General features: G+C 46.2%; 1 protein-coding gene across 1 annotated transcript in view; it reads left to right on the forward strand.

Moving 5' to 3' along the window:
• Positions 1–1845: 1845 nt before the first annotated feature.
• Positions 1846–20847, forward strand: part of FAM117A (family with sequence similarity 117 member A) — a 41559-nt gene continuing 22557 nt past the window's right edge. Inside the window, exon 1 of the mRNA XM_044745821.2 lies at positions 1846–2104. Within this exon, the coding sequence (XP_044601756.1) occupies positions 1909–2104 (196 nt within the window). The 5' untranslated portion in view covers positions 1846–1908. The remainder of the gene's footprint in view (positions 2105–20847) is intronic.

A 20847-nucleotide genomic window follows, 5' to 3' on the forward strand; every position in this document is an offset into this window, starting at 1 on the left:
TTTTATTAATGAAGATGTGAGACAGGGAGGTCCAAGAAGATCTGATAGAGATCTGAGCTGGGAATCAAAAGGCCTCACCTTTTTGGGCCTCAGTTTCCCTACTTGCACCATAATAAGAATCATGGTTTTCTTCTTCCAGATTGTCACCACAATTTGAAAAAAAAACAAAAAAAGTAGATGAAGACTTTGAACTAATTGGAATGGAGGAATGTTGTAAATTGTGAGATTTTTAAACTAAGTAAAGTTTATAAAGACTGAGTTTTTATTAATTTGTTAGTTTTTGTTCGTTCCTATCTGCCTTTGGTAAAGTTTTCCTCTTCATGGAAAAGGAGTACAGCATTTCCCAGTCAATAAAAAAGATTTCAAATGTCAGATCTTTAAGTAAAGTCTTCAAATCTGCAAGAGTACACTCTTTGCAGACAAAACTTCTCTTCAGGATGTCCCATTACCTCAACTCATTCTTTGTATGTAGGCTGAGTTTAATATACAACCAACTCCTGAATTTCCACTTTGGGTATTATCTGCTTTCACTATTTAATCACAGAATGACCTCTCCTTGCCTTGCAGCACGCTCCCAGAATACCTCCTTTTCTCTGATTAGTTAGTATGGCTTCAGGGAATACCTTCATTTTAACATTAAACTGGGCAAAATAGAAATAGAACGATAAATCTGTAGCAAGATCAAAAATAGAATTCATAGCTAAATATAAATCTGAAGGGAATTATCCAATTATTTGGATGGTCCCTTATCGCAGACAATCCAGGGTTGATTGCCTTTTGCTTTTTCCATATATAGAACAAAATGGTTAATAAATACCATAAGTAATAATTTTTTCTTTTGAAGAGTAATAATTTTAAATAGCAACTTAACTGCTCTTTTCTTTCCCAAATGTCTTCATATATGTTATAGCATTGATTTTCACAACTGCATGCATTCTCTTTGGGGACCACCCAGTCTCATTTTGACTTGTAGGTCAGGGAGCATTAAACTGGGAAGACCAGGATTTACTAATGGAGTCACTGCAAATTTGGGCAAGTTTCTCAGTCACTTTGTTCCTTCCACTCTGCTGAGCTATACTTGGAATGGGCGACTCGGAAGGGAAATTCCCTGCTCCTTTTCTGTCTCAATTTAATTTACAGGCTAGCAGCTGGTTTTTTTGGTTGGACCAGTACCAAGTAGAGACTTGGAAACGTGGAGAAAAACAAATGTGGGTGTCACATGAGGCACGGTAGCCATTAAGTGCACGAATATAATGCAAATCGCATGCAAATATATGCAAACTTTCTATTAATTTGTAGAGTCTTAGTTTGGAGCTTGCAAGCAGCACTGAGATCCCATGAGGATTCAAAACCAATGTTTTTAGGTTTAACCAAAAGTAATGCTTTTGAAGTTATCGCTTTCTCCGTGCTTGCCGGGACTCAACTGCTGAAAGTTTGACACTCTTCCCTACCCCCATAATATTTCACTCATGCTTGTAGGATGGAAATCTTACACCGGCCCCGCCCCCGCTCAGCCTGACGTCACGTGACAACGTATTTGCATACTACCTGGGACTGGGTGTGACGCTCCCCTTTTCTGCGTGTTCTCATTGGTGGCGCGGGAGAACCAGCCCTCTTCCGGATGGGCCAATCAGTGGCCTCTCGGACAGAGGCAAGCAGGCGGGGGTGGGGTGGTAGATGAAGTCTTGGGTTGGATCGCTAAGCATATTTACCAATCACCTTCGGGAAAGAGAAGAGCAAGCCGAGGATTGGTTGGGAGGAGGGGTCTGGAAATCCGTAGGCCAATGAGAGCTCTGGGCTGAGGGGGCCGGTCTCCGCCCCGTAGGGCAGATAAGCAGCCGCAGCGGGGGTTGGGGGGCTGTGTGGGGCTCGCTGTGGGGCCGAGGCAGGCAGGCGGTCGGGCGGGCCATGGCGGGGGCCGCAGCGGGCGGCAGAGGCGGAGGTGCCTGGGGGCCGGGGCGCGGAGGGGCCGGGGGGCTCCGGCGGGGCTGCTCTCCCCCAGCCCCCGCCGGCTCCCCCCGGGCCGGGCTGCAGCCGCTCAGGGCCACGGTCCCCTTCCAGCTGCAGCAGCCGCACCAGCGCCGGGACGGGGGTGGCCGCGCAGGTGAGCCGGGCCTGGAGAGGGTGCTGGGGGAGGAGCCGTTGGGGGAGGGGGGTGCGCGTGACGGGGGGGAGGGGTACGGTGAGAAATATGAGGGTGAAGAGGATGGGGGCGAGAGAAGAGAAAGGGGGTCGCACAGAGTCTGCGAGAGCGGAGGGAGCGAGAACGAGGAGCTATGAACGTGGGGTGCACTGTCCGGACAGAGTGTGCAGGGAGTCGGGGCCAGGAGGTGAGGGGAGGGTCCTGGCAGATGGAGGCTGGCTTTAGGGGCGTAACCGAAAAGTGGGCAGAGGTGTCGTGTGGGGTTGAGTGGAAGATGCAAGGGTGGCAGCGAGGTGTGAGGAAGGAGTGAGTGGCGCCTGATGGGGGCGCGCTATTCAGGACTGGCGCTCGAGCGAGGAGCCGGTGGGCGCTGGATGTCGGCACGGGGAGGGGGAGGGGCATGGAGCGGAGCCCCGTGGAGCCATGTGTTACTTCTCCAACTTGAGGTTGGCTCCAGCATCCCGCTCTACAGCTCTGGAGTTCCTTTCCCCACCACTTCACGTGCGCTTCCCTTTATGCCACCTCCTGGAGCTGATTTCATCTCAGTCGTTGGAATAAGTTAGTTTAACGGCTTTTTCTGCGGTACAGACGCTCCGCTCAGATTCCCTACGTTCCTCTTGGTGTAGCGCAGAAGTTGTATGTTCCCAGATCATTGATTTGCTTAATATGGCTGTCTCATTCCAACCATAGTGTGTGTGTGTGTGTGTGTGTGCGTGTGAGCGTGTGTAGGACCTGGGCAGTTTGCCCCCTGCCTTTCCCTCCTCCCCCGACCTTGGCTGTTTTGTGCTGGGCATTGCCAGCCAACGTGGCAGTGGGGTGAGGGCTTCAATCAAGTACACTGTCGCAAATACCCCCACTTTCTGAACAGCTTTGAAACGGTGTCTTAATAGCAGCTTGATGTGGGTGTGGGGGAATTAGCGAGAAGCAAGCTTAACTTTGCTTTCATGCTCAAAGCTGTAATGGGTCCCCCACAAATGCAGACAGTTGGGAATGGGAAAAGGAACCTACTTGCATGAGGAGGTTGGCAATAAGTTGAAAGTGAGACTTGCATTTGATTCACACCAGATGTGAAAAGATCATTGCACACTTCCACAAAGCCTCAGAGTCTACCAAATGTACAAAAGTCATGGTCCTTGCCATCTAAGGGTGAATGGCATTCTCTAAGCCAGAGTTTCTTGAGCTTTTTGTGATTACTAAGCTTAATTACTGCACATCCCCTTCCTGAAAGTATAGCTACTGCTGTGCCTTCCCAGGTAGGAATGGAATTAAGACGGTTTCTGAAGCAGAAAGTCCAAGTCTACGTGGACCTCATTGTAAATGTTAGCATCGCATCCTGGAACACAGAAACTTGGTCAAATCTGGTAGCAAGATGGTGACCGACTAGTAAAAGTCTGCCTAGAGTCTGGTGGTGTAGCGCAAGGCAGTGCCCAGACAAACTCGTGCTTATCATGAACTAGAAAGAAAACCGCAAGACTACAAATCTGTTGGTTTTGTTTGTGCTTCCTTGGAGCCCAGCGACGTTAGTAGAACAGCAAGCACCAGAACCTTAGTCACTTTTAGTAGAAATCGACAGAAATACTGTCTGTGTAGTAGCTGTAAATCTATTAGCAGTCATATTTTAAGAGCAGTTATTTTGTGTCCACTGTAGAACTAACATTAAAAGGACAAAGACTGGTGGATGCTGTGGAAAGGAGAAGAGAGTAGGTTTGGATGACTGGGTTCTTTACATGGCCTGTTCCTTTTATAGGGCCAGGGGCCCTAAGATACTGATAAAATCATAGGAAGCTAGAGCTCTGCATAACTTGTTGGATGATTTAGGGCAAACTGGATGGTCTCTTGTTTGTGGCTTGGGTCCATGGATTATTTCCCCACCTAATAGTATCCCAGAGGCGTTAATAAGGCACTTACCTGGTATGTAGTGGGATTATCGATAGATTTTCAGTAAGGCAAGAGAGAGGAAAGAGTGGCCTGAGCCTGTGGACTTGTTTGTGGCCATACATTAAGGGAAGGTACCTGGCTTTTGGTTTGGCAATGCTTCAGGTCTTCTACATGTTGACTTTAACCTTTATGTGTGTTCAGATTGTTTCCATTCCTTGGCCTTGAGAAGTGGCAGAAGCGGTTTCCTCTAGGTCAGTAGGGTATGCGTAATAGAAGGAAATGCCTTGCACTCATAAACCCTTAAGAGAATGGCTTTGGGTGCCAGAATGCCTGGGTTTTGAGTCCAGGTTCTGTGATTTGCTAGTTGTGTGGCTTGGAAAAGCTACTTAACTTCTGTGCCTCAGGTTTCCTCATCTGTAACAGGTGAATAATAATGGCTACATCAGAAGAGTCAAATGAGTTAATAAAATACTCAGAACAGTGCCTGGTACATAGTAGGTGCTATGAAAGTGTCTGCTGCTTGTATGATTATTCTCTCCACCCGGCCAAGGTGAGAGCACTGTTGGCCAGAACCCATTGCCTTTTCAGGCTTCAAAGAGCAAACCCAAAGAGCAGCACCCATCTGAAACTGCAGGTTTCAGAATTTCAGGGCCTCCCTTTGCACTTTTATTCCCTCATCTTTTAAAATGAGCTTTCTAAACAGGCCTCTGAAACCCAACTGTTTGAAAAGGCATGTGAGCGGGGACTGGGTTTCGGGAACAATGAAGTGTCGTCACTGTTTCTGTCTCCCATCTCAAAGTGATGTAGTGCTCAGGGCTGTGCAGTTCTCTCGTCACCACACACCCTGTTGTGTTCTTGACAAGATATATTAGACCTTGTAAACAAGGGTTATGGTGTAAAGAGCAAGATTTACCTTCTGTGGCCGTTCATCCATAAGGGATGTCTTCAGAAAGTGAGGAATGGCTTCATTTTTATGACCCTGGGCTAGGGTTGTGGAAGGCAGGAGAGAATGGGGAGAAAAATGAAAGTCCATTCTAAGAAAGGTAAGAGCCACTAGTGGGTCATAGAAACCCAGGATAAATTTCTTACAGCAATTCCCCCTTTAAGTAAATTCTCGTTTGTGTCTTATGTCAATTGGAGGCTGCTAACTTTTATGTTCTTTCAGGACCACTGATGATGGGCACAACAGGACTAGGAGGTGAATTGTTCTGGGTTCCTGTCTTACCCTCCTGTTTAGTGTCTCTGTCTCTATATCCCTAGAATGAAGATAATGTTTAATCCAGTTGTGCAAATTCTTCTCCAGTGGACCAGCCCCACTGGGGCCACCTGGGTGCTGGGGGAGCCAAATGCTGCCTCTATACCTCCTCTGCCCACCAGAACCTTCTTAAACCAGGGGTTGGCAATTACAGCCTGCACGCCACATCCAGGCCTCTGCCTGTTTTCGTAAATAAAGTTTTATTGAGACACATACTCCTTCATTTAAGTATTGTCTGTGGCTGCTTTTGCACTACAGTGACAGAATTGAGGAGTCGCAATAGAGACCATATGGCCTGCAAAGCCCAAAATATTTACTATATGGCATTTTACAGAAAAAGTTGGCTTACCTTTGTCTTAAACAATGTTCCTGACCATTATTCCTATTTAAAGATCAATTTCAAATGTGTGTAGTATACACCTCCTCAGAAAATCCTAAGGGGGTAAAGAAAGCTAACAATTCTGTGTCCCCACTCATATTTTAGGGGAAAAGAAAAGGGGGTCATCAGGTTCCAGTCAGTTCTCAATCTTTGTGGAAGATCAGCACATGTGAATCCAGGCTACCCACCTCACTGTTGTCAGCTGACATGTGTTCAGTAGACATAAACTAATTTGGTTTTACAGAAAAGCTTAACTGTTAGGCAAATTTGCACCCCCTCCCTGTTACCCTTCTCTTAGACCTAACAACCCACAATTGCAGTGAACACATTTCAAAATCAGGTGGAAATTACTTTAGGCTTATCTCCGGTTTTGGACTTTTCTTGTTACCTGTTATTTTTCTGAACAGATCATTGAGAGCTGGCAGTAGGCGTGGCTGCCCCAAAATACTGGCTTCCCCACAGGGACATAGGAAGGGTTTATTTCACATGTCAATTAGGTTCTCCAGGATGGCTGGTTCAATGAATATAAGGCAGCATTGTTATTAGCAATGCTATTGGTAATTATTAAACTCCTTTCCTTGCAATGCTTTGAAAACTTGGTCCTTGGGGGATGGGTGTTTAGAGAGTTTTGGAACCACATGAAGGAGGTTGCTTATTAGAGACCCTGAGAGAAAGCCCTGATCAGACTGTGGTCCTTCTGGACCCTGGTGCCAGAAACAGCCTGGAGATTAGAATACAGTGCAGCTTTTCTATGCCAAGGAGCCATTTTGATATATTGAAGCTTGGGGGTGCAGTTAAAATCCCTTAGCAGCTACCGTTGTCCTCCAAAAACCTGTGATTGAGGCAGCTTCTGTTTGGGAAGCATTAAACACCAAGCACTTCCCAGCCTGACTCTGCTAACTTGCTTTTGACAGCTTTGCTGGCACCAGGCACATGGTCAGCAAAATGCACTGCTGAAGTATCTGACTCTTAAATGTTATCACTAGTGATGGCATCCTTGAAATTGGGGGCCACAGTGCCTAACTACTTTATCCTTTTGGTACCCAAACGAGTCTGAGTCCATGTGTTCTTCAATATTTTGGATAGCAAAGGATTATATATATGAGAAGTTCTCCACTTGTGTAACATAGAGCTAGATATTTTAAATCATTTGAGGTCGGTGGAGGAAGGGTGAGAACAACAGTAGGGTGTGGTGGTAAGAGGACAGCATTCTCTCTGGTTCCAGATGCAGATAGATCTCTAGACAATTTGAGGCAGGATTGCAAAACTTTCGTAGTTCTGGTGGCAATATGAGTGTTGCCAGAGTGTTTGGTGGGTTTTAGTAGCCAGGGGACTACTTACCTGCATTTTCTGCCAGTTTATACTGAATGGGGTCATGTGCACCAAGGCCACACTATTCCTTGATCTTAATGGAACTGTTAGAAATCGAGGGGCCTCCTCCAGTTTCTTAAAACTCTCACATAGAGCCTTTGTGCCAAAGGATTCAAACTTTAGGGTGTGAGATATTCTGGGGGCAGGTCTGGTTTTTCAGTTCTTAGTGACACTATCACATACGTCAAATGTTATTTGACACCAGCTCAAATGCTTTACTAGACTTACCTGGGCTTACTCGGTTCCACAGGTGGTCTGGAGCCCCTTAAAGGGGCTGGAAGGGACAACTCGGTGTTTCCTTTCCAGTTCAGAGCAAAGGTGGGTGCCCACCAGCAAGTTAGTTTAGTGAGAGTGAACAGTCTCTTCGTGGGTTAATAGAGTTACCTAGCTCTGAAATAGATGGAAGAGGGAGCAGGGAAGAGGGGAAGCAGAGGAGAGGTGAGTGGGAGATCTGGTCAGCTTTCCAGCCCCGCCTGAGTTGAATCTTCACAGAGGGCTCCATTATTTGGTTTGCAGGGTTATGAATTAACCAAACGTTAGCTGAATCTATTCACATTGTTAGGTCAAAAACAAATCCTGATCTCAGAGAGAAAAGAGTTTTGGATTATATTTGAAGTTATGAATTATCTGTGCTCCAGTTCCTCTCCAGTCGTGTGAAGCTCGTGAAGGGGCCGTTGTTCCTGGGAACAGCTGTATGGTGGGAGGTTCTGCACAGCTGGCTGCTCACACTCAGGCCTCCAGTTCTTGGTTCCCCCTGAACCTCCTGGTCTGGAAACTCTTCCTTTGGCATTTTGCAGTCTCCTCCACACTTTTCCTCAGGGTCACTACAAAGCTGAATGCCCAGCTTGGAGTCATTTAAATGTTTATCCTCAGGCCTGAATAAGCCTCAATTGACTTTTACTGTGTGGGAGCACCACAGCCAATCAAGGGTTGCTTTAACGAACTTAAAAGAATGCTATCAAAGTATTTCATAATAGGAAAACTTTTAACTCCAGCCCCTGGGGAACCTGGAACTGAAGTCCGGGCTGTGTACAGACACTTACCCTGCCCTGCTCTGCTCACGAGCCCCAGACAGCTGACACTGGATGGATGGAGCGCCTTGGGCTCAGCCCTGCCTGCACATTAGCAGTTCTTGCTTCCAGCTCCCTAGTAAAAGGGGTGGAGGTTGGGGATGGCCTGGGAAGACTCCTCTGAGGGCTTTGGTGTATCTGCAGCAGTGGGTCTGTGATCAGGAGTGGGGGAGTTTTCCCTCCGAGGCTGCCTGAATGTGGCTTCTAAGAGGACAGGTGGTATTTGGCAGGACAGAGGTTTAAGTGTGGGATGCATCTTCTCCGACCCTGAGCTCCCCATCTTGTGAATGGTGGGTGACTTTTGGCGGGGAACTATGTTAATAAGCATAGATCTAGTCTATCAACAGCTCTGCTACCTGAATCCCTTATCATCTGATCCTAAATGAAAACATGCAAGAGAGCATTGAGGTCTAACCTCCTTAAGAGGCAAAGGTAGGATTAAATATCCAACTCCAAAAGTGAATTACTAACATGTGCACAAGTGGATAAAATATAAATTCAAACTGGAGGAGGCGTAGAATGAAGAAATAGTCAATGTTAGTAGACTTATTTAGAGAATTACTAGGATGTTTCAAATAGGCTTTTTTTTTTTTTTTAATTGGCCAGTGTATAATTTTCCCTAAGGTTAAGTTTTTATTCTCTCCCTTCAAGTTCAAAAGTGGCATTGATGTGTCCTTATCTGGTCAGCTGTTTTCTTTAACTTTCTCAAATCTCTAGTCTCTTCTGCCCCATGCTGGAAATTGTGTGCCTGCCTTTTTAAAAGGTAGGCACCTCATGTTTCAAGTTCAAGTGCCATGGAACTCACCCTGCAGCTTGAACAGATTTGAGTGTTTTTGCAGAGGGAGGGCCAGGGCAGATGGGGAGTGTCGTGCTCAATAAATACTTGTTGGATTGAGTTGCTGGAAAGGCAGCAGGGGTGGGGAGAGTGAGCTGCACTTCCCCCAGGCTCACCTGAAATGGTCTCTCCCACTTCTGGTCCCCACACACTGTGCCCCCTTTATAATACCTCTCTGCAGCTACTTACTAGGCAACCCCCCCCCCCCCCCCCGAAGTGTTAGTGTTCTCTCTCTCTCTTTAAATCACTGGTCTCCTATTCATCGTGGTCATTGGGCTTGAAGCCCAGCTGGTAGCAAAGACGTGGCATTTCCATGGATGTCATTGCTAGGCCTGTAGGTTCTCTTCCCCACATACTTAAAGCCAGAGGGGGAGCTTGGGCAGTTAGTTACCAGGTCGAGCCATGGAAACAGCCAATGTTTAGGATTTTGTTATGATTTTGTAAAAAAGCCAGACTACCTGGCTTTAGGCTTAGATGTGGATATGGGTGAGAGGCCAAGGAGACCGAGATGAATGCTGGATGTCCTTACACTCCAGACAGATTTGCAGCGAATTCCCAGTGGTGCTATAATGTATAGCAAAGGCAAGCAGGCAAACGAAATTGGACCCAGCGACTTTTCTAGGCTAGGGAGGAGAATTGTCTATTGGCCCCAGGGTGGCTTCAGAGGTGTGATCAGCCTGGAAGCCCCCCTCTCCTAAGCCAGGCACCATCCTGTGATACGAAGCACTGGTGTTTCTCCTTCTCTTCCCCCCTAGATTGGGGAAATGCTGGGAAGAGATACTCATTATCATTCCCCAAGCCCTGGACACACACATGTCATCCATGGAGTCTGTGTTCCTCTGCCTTTAAAGTTGCCAACCCCAGGCCTGGTGGCTTAGTCAAAATGGTTTTATAAACCTGCCTAGCTGGGGGTAACTTTGAACAGAGTAAAAATGTAACTGGGAGGAAAGAAAGGCAGCTTCTCTTACCTCCTCCTCCCTTCTCTCCTTCCCTACCCCACACACTGTCTTCCCTTTAGGAGTTTTCTGTGCTCTGTGTGTGTTTGATCGCCCACACGGCTTTGAGAGAACCACTGCTGATAACACATGCGCTCCCTGCCCCACACCTGCGAGCTGGCTGAAAACCTGCCGCAAGGCCCCTGTTTGGGGATTGTCTTTGTAACTCATGCCCATCAGATACGACATACAAACTGGGGTTGAGGGTGGAGGTAGATAGCGTTTGGCATGACAGAGGGGATGCAGCCAGAGAGCTTTCACAATATTACGGAGTCTGCCTTTAGAGATTGGGGAGAGGAGGGCAATATGAGTCACGTCATGGGGTGTGTGCTCATCTTAGTGCTGAGAGCAGCACCTGGACTTTTTCTCATTAGAACTGTAATCCTGAGTAGCTCTGTGTTCGCAGCAGAAGACTAAAACAGCTACATCCGTGGAAGGAAAGAGTCTGTGAATCCCAACTCTGGTAGGCCCCAGAATTCATCTGTATTTTTCTGGGAAGTTGAGAGTATAGATAGGTTTAGTTTTGACAGTGTGTTGCATTTGTTTAGCTCTTTGTTGCTCATAGTCAGTACTCTCGAATATTTCTCACTCATCTTCACAACAGTCCTGCAGGTGCAGGTGGCATTTGCTCGTTTTTGCAGATAAGGAAACTGAGACCCACAAAGGAAGTGGCTTGCCCGAGACCGTGAGCCCATCCCAGGGCTCTTCCCACAGATGTGTGGAGAATCCGTTGTGAATTTCCTCCCAAGCTGGCATCCTCTGCTAACTGCCCAGCGCATGCCCAGCCTTTGTTTCTCTCTGCTTGTATACCTGTATTCCAGGAGCAAGAGTTCGTTTTTGTTCAGTTGACCAAAAGAGAATTGGAAAGGAAAGTGGACTGCAAAGAAGTCTGTTCCTTCAGCACCTCTTAAGTGACTATTCACATGGTGTGGCTGATTGGAAAGTGATGGTTATTACATTATATGTATGATGTGGTGGCTTTTGAGTGTTTCTAACTGGTTTGAGATATGCAATTTCCATATGGGATGAGAAGCTAATCAGGGATAGCTAGAGCCCAGGAAGCTGGCAGAGTTTTCCTGTCTCTGTGGGGTCATGGTCATGGTTACTGAGCTTGGGGCCATGTCAGGGAGATGCTCTTAAGATGGAGCTTATAGGAAAGGGTGTCTTTCTTATGTGGACTATGTGGAACCCAAAAAAAGCACCTGCGAATAAATGTGGATGGTGAATTCCTGTGGTAGGGAGTAGGTGTAGGTGCCATTGCGTCATAATGACAACTTCGTCCTCCGTGTAGGGAACCCCTGGTGCAAAGCTCCCCCCAACTCGCCGTCATGCTCTACCTGGCATGTCTCCCTCTCCTAGCTTTAGGTTCACTGGGAGTGGCGTCATTGTGATACATGATAGTGCCTTCATGAGACAAGCATGTGCCCAATGAGGGGAATAGCGGGGACTTGAACTAGGGAAAAATCTCCATCTAGGGACTTGGTATCATCGAGAATTGCCTGGCCTGCTTCACGGAGGTTACCTAACCCTCCCGAGAGGGTTATGGGCAGCTCTTACCTCCTTACCTGTCTTACAAAACCAGACGTTGTATAGAATTCCTGAATGTTCTAATAACTAATAATATGCTTACATGGAACCTCTCTCAGTTACTCCCAATTTCATAAGGTAAAATCCCATTATAACAAATATTATGCAAATGATTCTGTATAATAAAGCTATTTACATGGTTCATATAAATGGTTTGTTGTTGTTTTTTGTGGTTTTGTTTAAAGAAAAAGAAAAGAGTAACCAACTATCTTATGTAACAAGTACTTTTTCTGGTCCCTGTCCATGTAATGGTTCATCTCTAAACCAGAATGCTTGAGTGCTTGCTGTTTGCAGTGGAGGCAGGGAGAAGGGAGCAGAGCGGTGGAAGCATCGCCAATCAACAAGACCCCCTGTGCTTTCTCTTCATCTTGAACCTTCCACCCTCCGATACTTCCCTGTTTTCAAACAGAACACCACACAAAAACCCAACAAAGGATAGTATGTGTGTGTATCTGAATGTGAGTGTGTGTCTTGAGTGTGAATGTGGGAGAATGTGTGTGTGAAAAAAGTGCGTGTGAAAGAAAGCAGGTGAATGAAGCACGTGGGGCAAACGTTGAACGATAGGTGAGTCTGGGTAAAGGCTACATTTGTTCTATGTGCTTTTCTTGTTCTTGCATCTGTACGTTTGAAATTATTTCCAAATAAAAAGTTTAAAAAATGAACATATATGAAACTAATTTGACTGTACCAGGAGTTCTTTAGCATGGCAGTTTTCTTCTGTCATCCTTATAACATCTCTTATTCTCCCCATTTAACAGACGGAACAACTGAAGCCCAGAGAAGTTAAGTGACTTGGCTGAGTTCATGTAGCACATTGAGGCAGAGGCAGAATTTGGGCCCAGGTATTGACCTTATAGTAGGCTACCTCACAGGAGACTGCAGCTTGTCCTTACTGCTCGAGCTCGACGAGCTTGGCCTCAGATTCTGAGAATGATCGGTGCCCGCTGCTGTGTGTCCGAGCCCAGTCCCTGCCCCACACTGACCCAGCAGAGGGGTCAGCGGGGCTGCAACCGGCTGCTGAAACACACTGAGTGTATTCAGGATGTCCAGGTACCTTCCAGGGAAAACTGCTTCCTTATTCTAAGAAACGCTCTTACTTTGCTGTTCACTCAACTCTCTTCATTTCTTAAAATACATGAAATTGGAAGGCTCTCTTGTGGCAGAGCTGAGGAGTCATACTACTTCACGTTTTTATGGTAGAGATCTGAGGGGGAAAGGAGTTGAGTTAGGTTTAGAAAGTGATGCCAGGTTATGGGCCGGGGCCAGACAGCTGTCTCAGCTGTGGGCCAGTCGGGTGGTTGTACCGACCGCCTCGTGAATGTACAGGAGCCTGAAGAAGGGCGTTTGTATGGTTTAGTGCGGCACGACTTACAAGTGGACAAGAGTTGCAACTTCATCCACAAAGGGAGGGCTCACTCTTCGTCAATGAAAACTGTCCACTAAACCACAGGGCCCAAGGAGGGGCGGGTCTGGTGATCACCACTCAGCAGGCAGAGGTGGATGTTCAGACACTGCTGTTGGTTCTTGGGCCCTTTTCTCTCACACGAGAAAATCTGTCTCTGCTCCTGGAAGGCACTTGAATTATTCCTGACATTTTTGCTTACTGATAACTTCTCCTCATCTTCCAGAACTGGGGTAAGTGAATGAGTCCTACTCTACTTCTTAACAGAAAAAAACCAATTTTCTCAAAATATTTAGTTTTAGCATGCATCCTTTATCTGAAATGCCTCCCCGCAGCTACCCTACAGCCTTAAGACTGGTTAAGTTGACATCAAAAGAGTTTTTTCATGGGCTCCAGCCAGTTATGTGAAATAGACCAATGAGTATTTATTATATTACTTTGTTGTTGTTAGTGCCGTTGAGTTGATTCCAACCCCTAGCGACCCTGTAGACAGCAGAACAGAACCCTGCTGGGTCTTTTTGCACCATCCCCTCACCTTCTAGTGCTATGTTAGACAATGCTTTGCTAGACCACAATTACTATATTAATACCCCAGCTTATATACTTAAATTGTTCATCTTTGGCATTTATCAAGCTATATAGGCTATCCCCACTATTCTCTGATTCTTCTTGGCTCTGTCCTACCCTAAAATAAGTGCCGAGTGGATGACATCCAGAATCAGGACAATATACGGGAGGATGAGGAAAGCCTGCCCCCAAATTCCTGTTGGGTTGTCTGCAGCTTAGAGGTCTGTGTTGGAGCTGCTGTGCAAATGGCCAAAGCTGTCTGCCTAGAGGGGACCATGACAACTGAGCCTTTACCTTTCTGTTCTTGGTGGCACGGATAGGATGTCTTGGTAATTAACATTCCAAACTGTTTCCCTGGATTGAATTCTCCTTTTGCTTCAGGAGGATAAGCCTTTTCTTTACCTGACTTATAAAAGCAGGTGACATTACTCCTAAGCAGCTCTTGATTTAAGAGCAGATACAAGGCCCATCTTATTCTGGGGAGATGGTATAACTTACCTTCCAGCGATGTGTGTTGCCATGCCCTCCTCTGCCTCTGGAAGCACATGGGGAGAGGTGACCTGACAAGGTATGACCTTATGCTATGAAGTCGTCAGTGGTCTCAGGCATACATTGATAGTAGGAAAAATCGTCCCATTGTCATACGTTTTGAGGCTCTTTCTGGAGGAGCCATCTAATCTTGCTTGTTTGCCCTGGAGGCACTATATAACCTTTGAGCCTCCCATAGGAGGTCTGAGCAACCAGCAAGACCAGAGCTTCAGAGCAGGGGCTGCCCTGGAATGTTGCCCAGCACACTTCAGGGTTTTTCCACCGATAGGGCGCAACCTGGGAATTTGCCGCTGATTGGAGGTCAGGCTGGGTCAGTTCCAGAATGTCAGAGGCCAGATGGGGAACCACTAGATGGGATGTAGTGGTCTCCTGGGTGTCTCCTCTTTGAAGCTGGGGGGGACATAGTAGAACTTGAGTCAGGAGATGGAGATAACCAGAGAAGACTCTCTGCAAGTGGAACAGAATGGTTCGTGCAGGTTTTCAAGGCTGTGAGCATTGAGTAACCCTAATAGGATTTTAGACCCTGAAGGTGAAGCAAACTCTGTGATTATAACTTCCTGGCCTTGAGGAACATAACTCAGCAATTGCTCTTTGTAAGCCCCCTCCCTGCCCCCCAGCCCAGAGCAAACTGAACCAGAGTTAGGGTTAAGAGCAGAGGTCCTGACAGATTCCAACCTAGTGAGGTGTAGCAAGTGAGCAAACCTGCCCTCTGAGCTCTGATGTCTACTCCGTGGTTACTCCCAGCTTGCCCAGTCACGTGACCAGACCTTCTGCTTGTGGCTAGCCACAGGTAAATTGAACGCTATTTATACCCTCCTGCTGGGGGGAGGAGGTGGGAGAGATCATCTGGGAGCCCACAACACAGCTGTCTGATCAGCCTAGCTAAGGCAAATCTCCCTTTGACTTTGTCCTTCCCCTCCCTGAATTTATCTTGCCCCAGATAGTAGCACAGGCTCTGAACTTTCAATTTAGCTGAATTGATCAGTAGCCCTACCTTATTTGCCCGTTAATAGTTGGGGAATTCTAGAACTAGAGGAGGCTAAGACTCTTCTGGTGTAACCTGCTGCCTTCCGGGCGGTGAATGTTGAGACATCTAGGGGTATAGAATTATTTCTCCCTGGATCTGTTCAGGGGCAGACTCTGCAATCTCCCTCATTCAATTCCGATGAGCAAGAAGTTCTTCCTTTTATCTAGCTAGACTCTCCTAACTTTTTATTGCCCTTCATTTTTGCGCTACACAGAAAAAGACTGATAAATCCTAATTTATTTCACCTTCCTCCTAGGATCTAGCTACCTCCCCCCTAGCTATTTTTACCCATCTTCCCTGGGATCTCGCTGGTTTCCACATTCCTTTTGAAGAGCAATAATGGCAAATGAATGGCGGGGGGTGACTTGGCTGGATATAGCTGAGGTTATATCCAACACCAACTGTGTTTCTGGACCTATCGGAACCCCTTCATTCTGCCCGCAGTTTCGGTCTTGCTCCTGGGATGACTAGATACTTCTTAATTTAAAATCGTCTTCGCTTAGTGTCTTTATTCTACCTTGTACTGATTTACATCTTTCGATTCCTTGCCTCCAAGTAAGCCTCATTTACTGTTTCGTTTCTTCTTGCCCACCTTCTCTTTCCCCAAATTAGAAGTCCAAAGCAGTGACCCAATTGAATTTGACTACAGCCTGCCAAGATGGAAGCGCTAAAGAGTTTAGATCCTTGCCGAGGAGTGAATTGAATTTCTGTCTTCCCAAATCAAGCCAGTTCTTTTTTTTCTCACAACTTTATTTTGGAAAAATTTCAAACCTACAGAAAGGTTGTCAGCACAACGCACACACGTTTATCTTTCACCTAGACTCTGGTGAATCCAGGTGAAACACCACAATTTTCTGATCTCTCTTCTCTCCTGTGTATTATGTATATGTGTGTTTACATGTATACACATATGTGCATCAATAAGCACTTTTTTTATTGAGATAATGTTAGTTTATGGCATTATATAAATTTCTGGTGTACATCATTGTATTTTGACTTCTGTTTAGATTACATCATGTTCACCACCAAAAGTCTAGTTTTCATTTATAACCGTATACATGTGCGCTTTTACTGGCTTCACCCGCCACCCAGCCCCCTTCCTCCGTGGTAACCACCAGTCAGTTCTCTGTAGCTATGTGTCCGTATGCGCTTTTTCTGATAAACAATTTGAAAATAAGTTGCAAATATCATGACACTTCACCCTTCAGTGGCATCTCCTGAGTATAAGGACATGCTTCTACAGAATCACAATATCAGCATTACACCTAAGGAAATTATCCCATAATTCCATATCATCGAATATCCAGTTCGTTTTCAAATTTTCCCTTTGGTGGCTGTTTTTGTTTTTGATCCAGGATCCAGTCAAAGGTTCTCATTTAGTTATGTCTTTTTGAAAAGTCTATCTAGAATTCCCTTCCCACTCCTGTTTTTTTTCTTTGTTTTTTTTTGGTTTTGGTTTTTTAATGACTGACTTTTGAAAAGTCTGGACCAGTTGCCTTCCAGCTGTCTCACGTTCTGGATTTTTCTGACTTTGCTCTTGGTGGCATTTAACTTGTTCCTCTATCCCCTGTGTTTCCTGCAAATGGGGAGTTAGAGATGGAGCCTGATTCAATTCAGGTAAAAGATTTTTGGCAAGAACATTTCATGGGTGAAGTTGTGTACTTCATAATATACCACTTTGGGAGGCACATAGTGTCAGAATGTCCATTGCTAGTAATGCTAAGTTTGGTCACTTGAGGTGGTGACCCCCAGATTTCCCACTGCAAAAGCACTTTATTCTTCTCTTAATAAGTGGTTTATGGGTGATACTTTGACATTATTTAAGTATTTTGTTCCCCACAATGCTTCTCTTGGTAGTTTTGGCATCCACTGATGACTTCCTGATTGGGATATTACTTTGGGAGTTGGCATAAAGCAAGTTCTGAATTAACACTAGTGGATGTGGGATTGACACGAGCAGTTCAAAAGAGGAACAAAAAAATTTTTCTTTTGGGTTTTGGAATCATTGGGGGGAAGGTATCAAAATGGGGCCACCAAATTCAGTCAAAGTCTAGGTATTTTTTGGGCTGATATTAAATTGAGTATCAGTTGTCCTGGTTCCTAGCAAGGGAAGGGAATAGAACCCTCCCAATGGGTGGAGTAGTTGCTGAACCAAGGCGGCCAGGCAGTCACCACAGTTGCGTCTGACAATGAAACACAAGGGTGGGAAATGTACTTTCAAGAGTCTTCTTTTGAGGAGAAAAGGCCGGCGTCTCAATTTGCCCTGTGGCATTGCAGAAATCAGTTCAACTCTATGTGAGGGCATGTCATGGGCCCACCAACCTGTAATGCCTTGGAAGCTCTGTCCCCTCTTCCATAGGAGAATTCATGAGAGTGTGTGGGGTGACACGTTGAGAACAGAAATCAGGATAGTTTCAATCACCGTTGTCCCCTCACAGGATTTATTGTAGATGAAGCTCCCCAATCTCTGGTTCTTCCTTCACCTCACTTATCTTAAAAGAGCTGACTGGATGTCGTGATTTCTTCTCTGCTTGATAGGAATCAGATTGTTGTAAGAAGTGAAGATACTGAAGGGTTCATGCCTGTCCTCTGAGCTTATAGGCCACCCAGAAACTCATCGCTCCCAAATCCCCATGGGGTGAGGATTTTGTTTAGGGAGAGAAGGCTAGGCTATGTGCTATTTATGCTCTTCTGGCAAAGGCCAAGTAGATCCCAAAGGAAGGCATGCTCCAATCAGTAACTGCTGGTATTTTGTTTTATTTTTAAAATGTTGAAATCCTATAGAAGTCCTCTTCAGAAAATTCAGATAAAAGGTGAAAAGTTCACACCACTTCCTTTTCTTCTAACTGCATTTTCTTGAGAATTGAACAAATGTCTAACTGCTGTCTATTCTTTTTATACCCCTCCTCTCTCTCTGTGGGAATCACTTTTTTCCTCCTTGCTGATGCAAAGAGTTAGCATATTCCTTATTTTTCCCCCACGGTGTGACATCTCCAGATGGGTTTCTCCTGGCTCTTCCTTCGTGCTACCTATGGATATGGTCTGCATCCTGGGCAGTCAGACACACAGCCAGAATTGCTTTTACTTGGCTACCCACTTAAATATGGAGTTAGTAATTAATTGAGAGCCTGGCCGAGAAGTTTTTCCTGCATGCACAAATATCACCACTCTTTTTCATTTCTCTTTAGTTAACCCTTTATGGTTAGGAAAATAGGATGTTACTCTTTTTTTTTTTTCTTCTTTCTTTTTAATCTAGTTTCTTCTCCCTTCTTTGGCTGAAATGAGCTATTGCTTGGTGTTGAAAGAAGTATTCAAAGCCCCGGGTTTAATTTTCCCAGCTGGGATTGATGGGGTCTCCTTGGGCTTTCCAAAGAGGGCTTCTAACTCTTGTACAGTCATATAGGGGATTTCGGTTTGACCACAACTTCCCTCCAAAACCCACATGTCCCTGAGTTAAGCAGTTAAGCAGCGCTGGACCACAGGGAGCTCAGAAGACTGCCTGCACTGTTTAATCCCAGCACACGTACTGAAATGGAAAAATAATCCCTGTGAAGCTGCTAGGAGGAACTTCCCCTGCTTACTGCAAATCTCTTATTGGGGAAATGTTTAGAAATTCTGAATCCCTGTTTTAGTTTGCTCCTCTCCAGATTAACATTCCCCCCAACAAAAGCACTGCATCACAGCTAGGAGACGGGGACGGGGCGAGCCTGCTCCCTCCATGTCCAACTGTACACCCTGCCTCAGCCTCCTGGGTAGCCCTGCCCCTGCCTGCTTCTCCTTCTTAAGTGGAGATCAGTGACTGAAAATAGCAGATTGTAGGAAAACGTGTATAATATGATCCCATTTTATGAAAAATACATATGCATACATATGTGCCTGGAGAGAGAGCAGGAAGGATGTGCACCGTGGTGATCTCTGAGTGGGGGCATGCATGGTGTTTATTTTTCGGTTTTTGCTCATCTGCATTTTCTTATTTCCTCCAGCATATGTCTAGCTTCTGTTATAAGTTATTTTCTCTTTAAGAGGGGAGGCGGGGAGACTACTGCTAATAATGCTTCAAAGCCCAACGCCATGAGAAAATGACTCAGAGCTTGTTTGTTGGACCAGCTAGTTGTTGAGTTTCTGCCATGTGTGCGATCTCATTGGCTGCCTCTCTCTCCTTCCTTCTGTAATCCTTCTTAGGCATTTTGGGATTACTGGGCATCCTGCTAATGGAGGATGTGTGGAGAGCAGCCTTGTCTTATTTCCCAGGCTTCTCTCTCCTACATTGCCCCAAAGATAGTAAAATAAGTGGCCTCCCTAGATGCCCAGCTGGGACCATTTTGTCAGGGGCTGGTTTCTCCTTGTAAGCTGCTGAGCCTCCACCCCACACTCTGTCTCTGGCCAAGTTGAGAAGGGAAGCCACAAGTGCCTCAATTCCTGCTTCATCTGTTGCTTTCCTGTTTCTAAGAGCTGTCACCCTTCTCCTTCGGGCTCCTGGGGGCGGCATTTGCTGGTGTGGTCAGGCCTGAGCTGATTTCCAGACAGGGATATGAGGGAATATCAGAGACAGATTGGTGATCCTTCTGAAGAGGCATTGGCTGGGGGTAACTTCAGGTGCTTAGGGCCTCTATCAGCCTCCCCCTCTTCAACTTTGCCAGCAACTTCTTGTCCTGCTTCTCCTGTATCGCCAGTGCTTATCACAGCTGGCTGTGGTGGGCACTCAAAATCTGCTTACTGAAGGAATCAGTTTACTATGGAGTACCGGGCCCCTCTTGGCCACTCTTGGTTCCGTGTCTTGTCTGCTGTTTGTATGCTTCCGCCTTATTGACTATCCCCCAATGCACAGATGCTTGACCCCTGGCCCTCTGCACTCAGAGCCCCCTCTCCCCAAAGGCATACAAATGCAGCAGTTGGGAGACAGAGCCACGTGGCTCTGGAAGATAGAACCTAAAGTTTCTTATCTCTGGTGTGTGCTGTTGTGTTTTGTTTTTTTCCATTTGCTGTTGCCCAAGAACCAAAGCATCCGCCACTGCTCAGCTGCATGGTAACACGGCCTGGCTCTATGCCAGGATACTTCGCCAGGTGGTTGGGCTGTGGAGGCTGCTGCATGCGATGGGCCGATAATACCCCACAGTGCTGTAAACAGGACACTCCACCCTCCTGCAGCCACCCTGCCAGTGCCCCGGCAGCCTGCTGCTTTGTCATGGCCTGTCATGATATGGGTGTCTCTTCTCAGATAGGGGAGCCGATTGTCCTATATCCCGCCCCTCTGTTTCCCAAATCTGAGAGGGGTACTTTCCAGAAATGAAACCAGTTCATCTTCCAACCACAAGCAACCGTTGTGACTTCTCAACGCTTCTTCTCCTTTAAGCATAATCACACAATTGCAGGGCAGAGCCCAATGCCCAGATCTTTCCGGTATGCCCATGAGGGAGGGATAAGCCATGAGCCTCTATTTCCACTATACTCATTTGTGAGATTTCTTGGGGAAGGTTTGTGACTGAGGTAGGTCTCATTGGCTAGCACAACTTGAGTGCCGACCTGCAGCTGCCAAGACCCACGTCTACAAGCAGCTTAATTCTCCCTGCACCATTTATTCAAGGTGGTGTCCATGCTGGGTCAGACCATGATAGGAAAGGAAAGGGCTTTGACACAAAAGATGTGCACCTTCCCAGGGGATGGTGGTGGCCAGAACTCACACTGTACATCTTTTCTAGATAGTCTCCTCTTTCTTGGCTCCCTCACTCCCACCTTCTAGGGATTGTGGTTGGGGGAGGGATTAAGTGACAGTAATTGGTTTGACATAA

The sequence above is a fragment of the Equus asinus genome, chromosome 13, assembly GCF_041296235.1.
Source record: "Equus asinus isolate D_3611 breed Donkey chromosome 13, EquAss-T2T_v2, whole genome shotgun sequence".
NCBI classification, from domain to species: domain Eukaryota; kingdom Metazoa; phylum Chordata; class Mammalia; order Perissodactyla; family Equidae; genus Equus; species Equus asinus.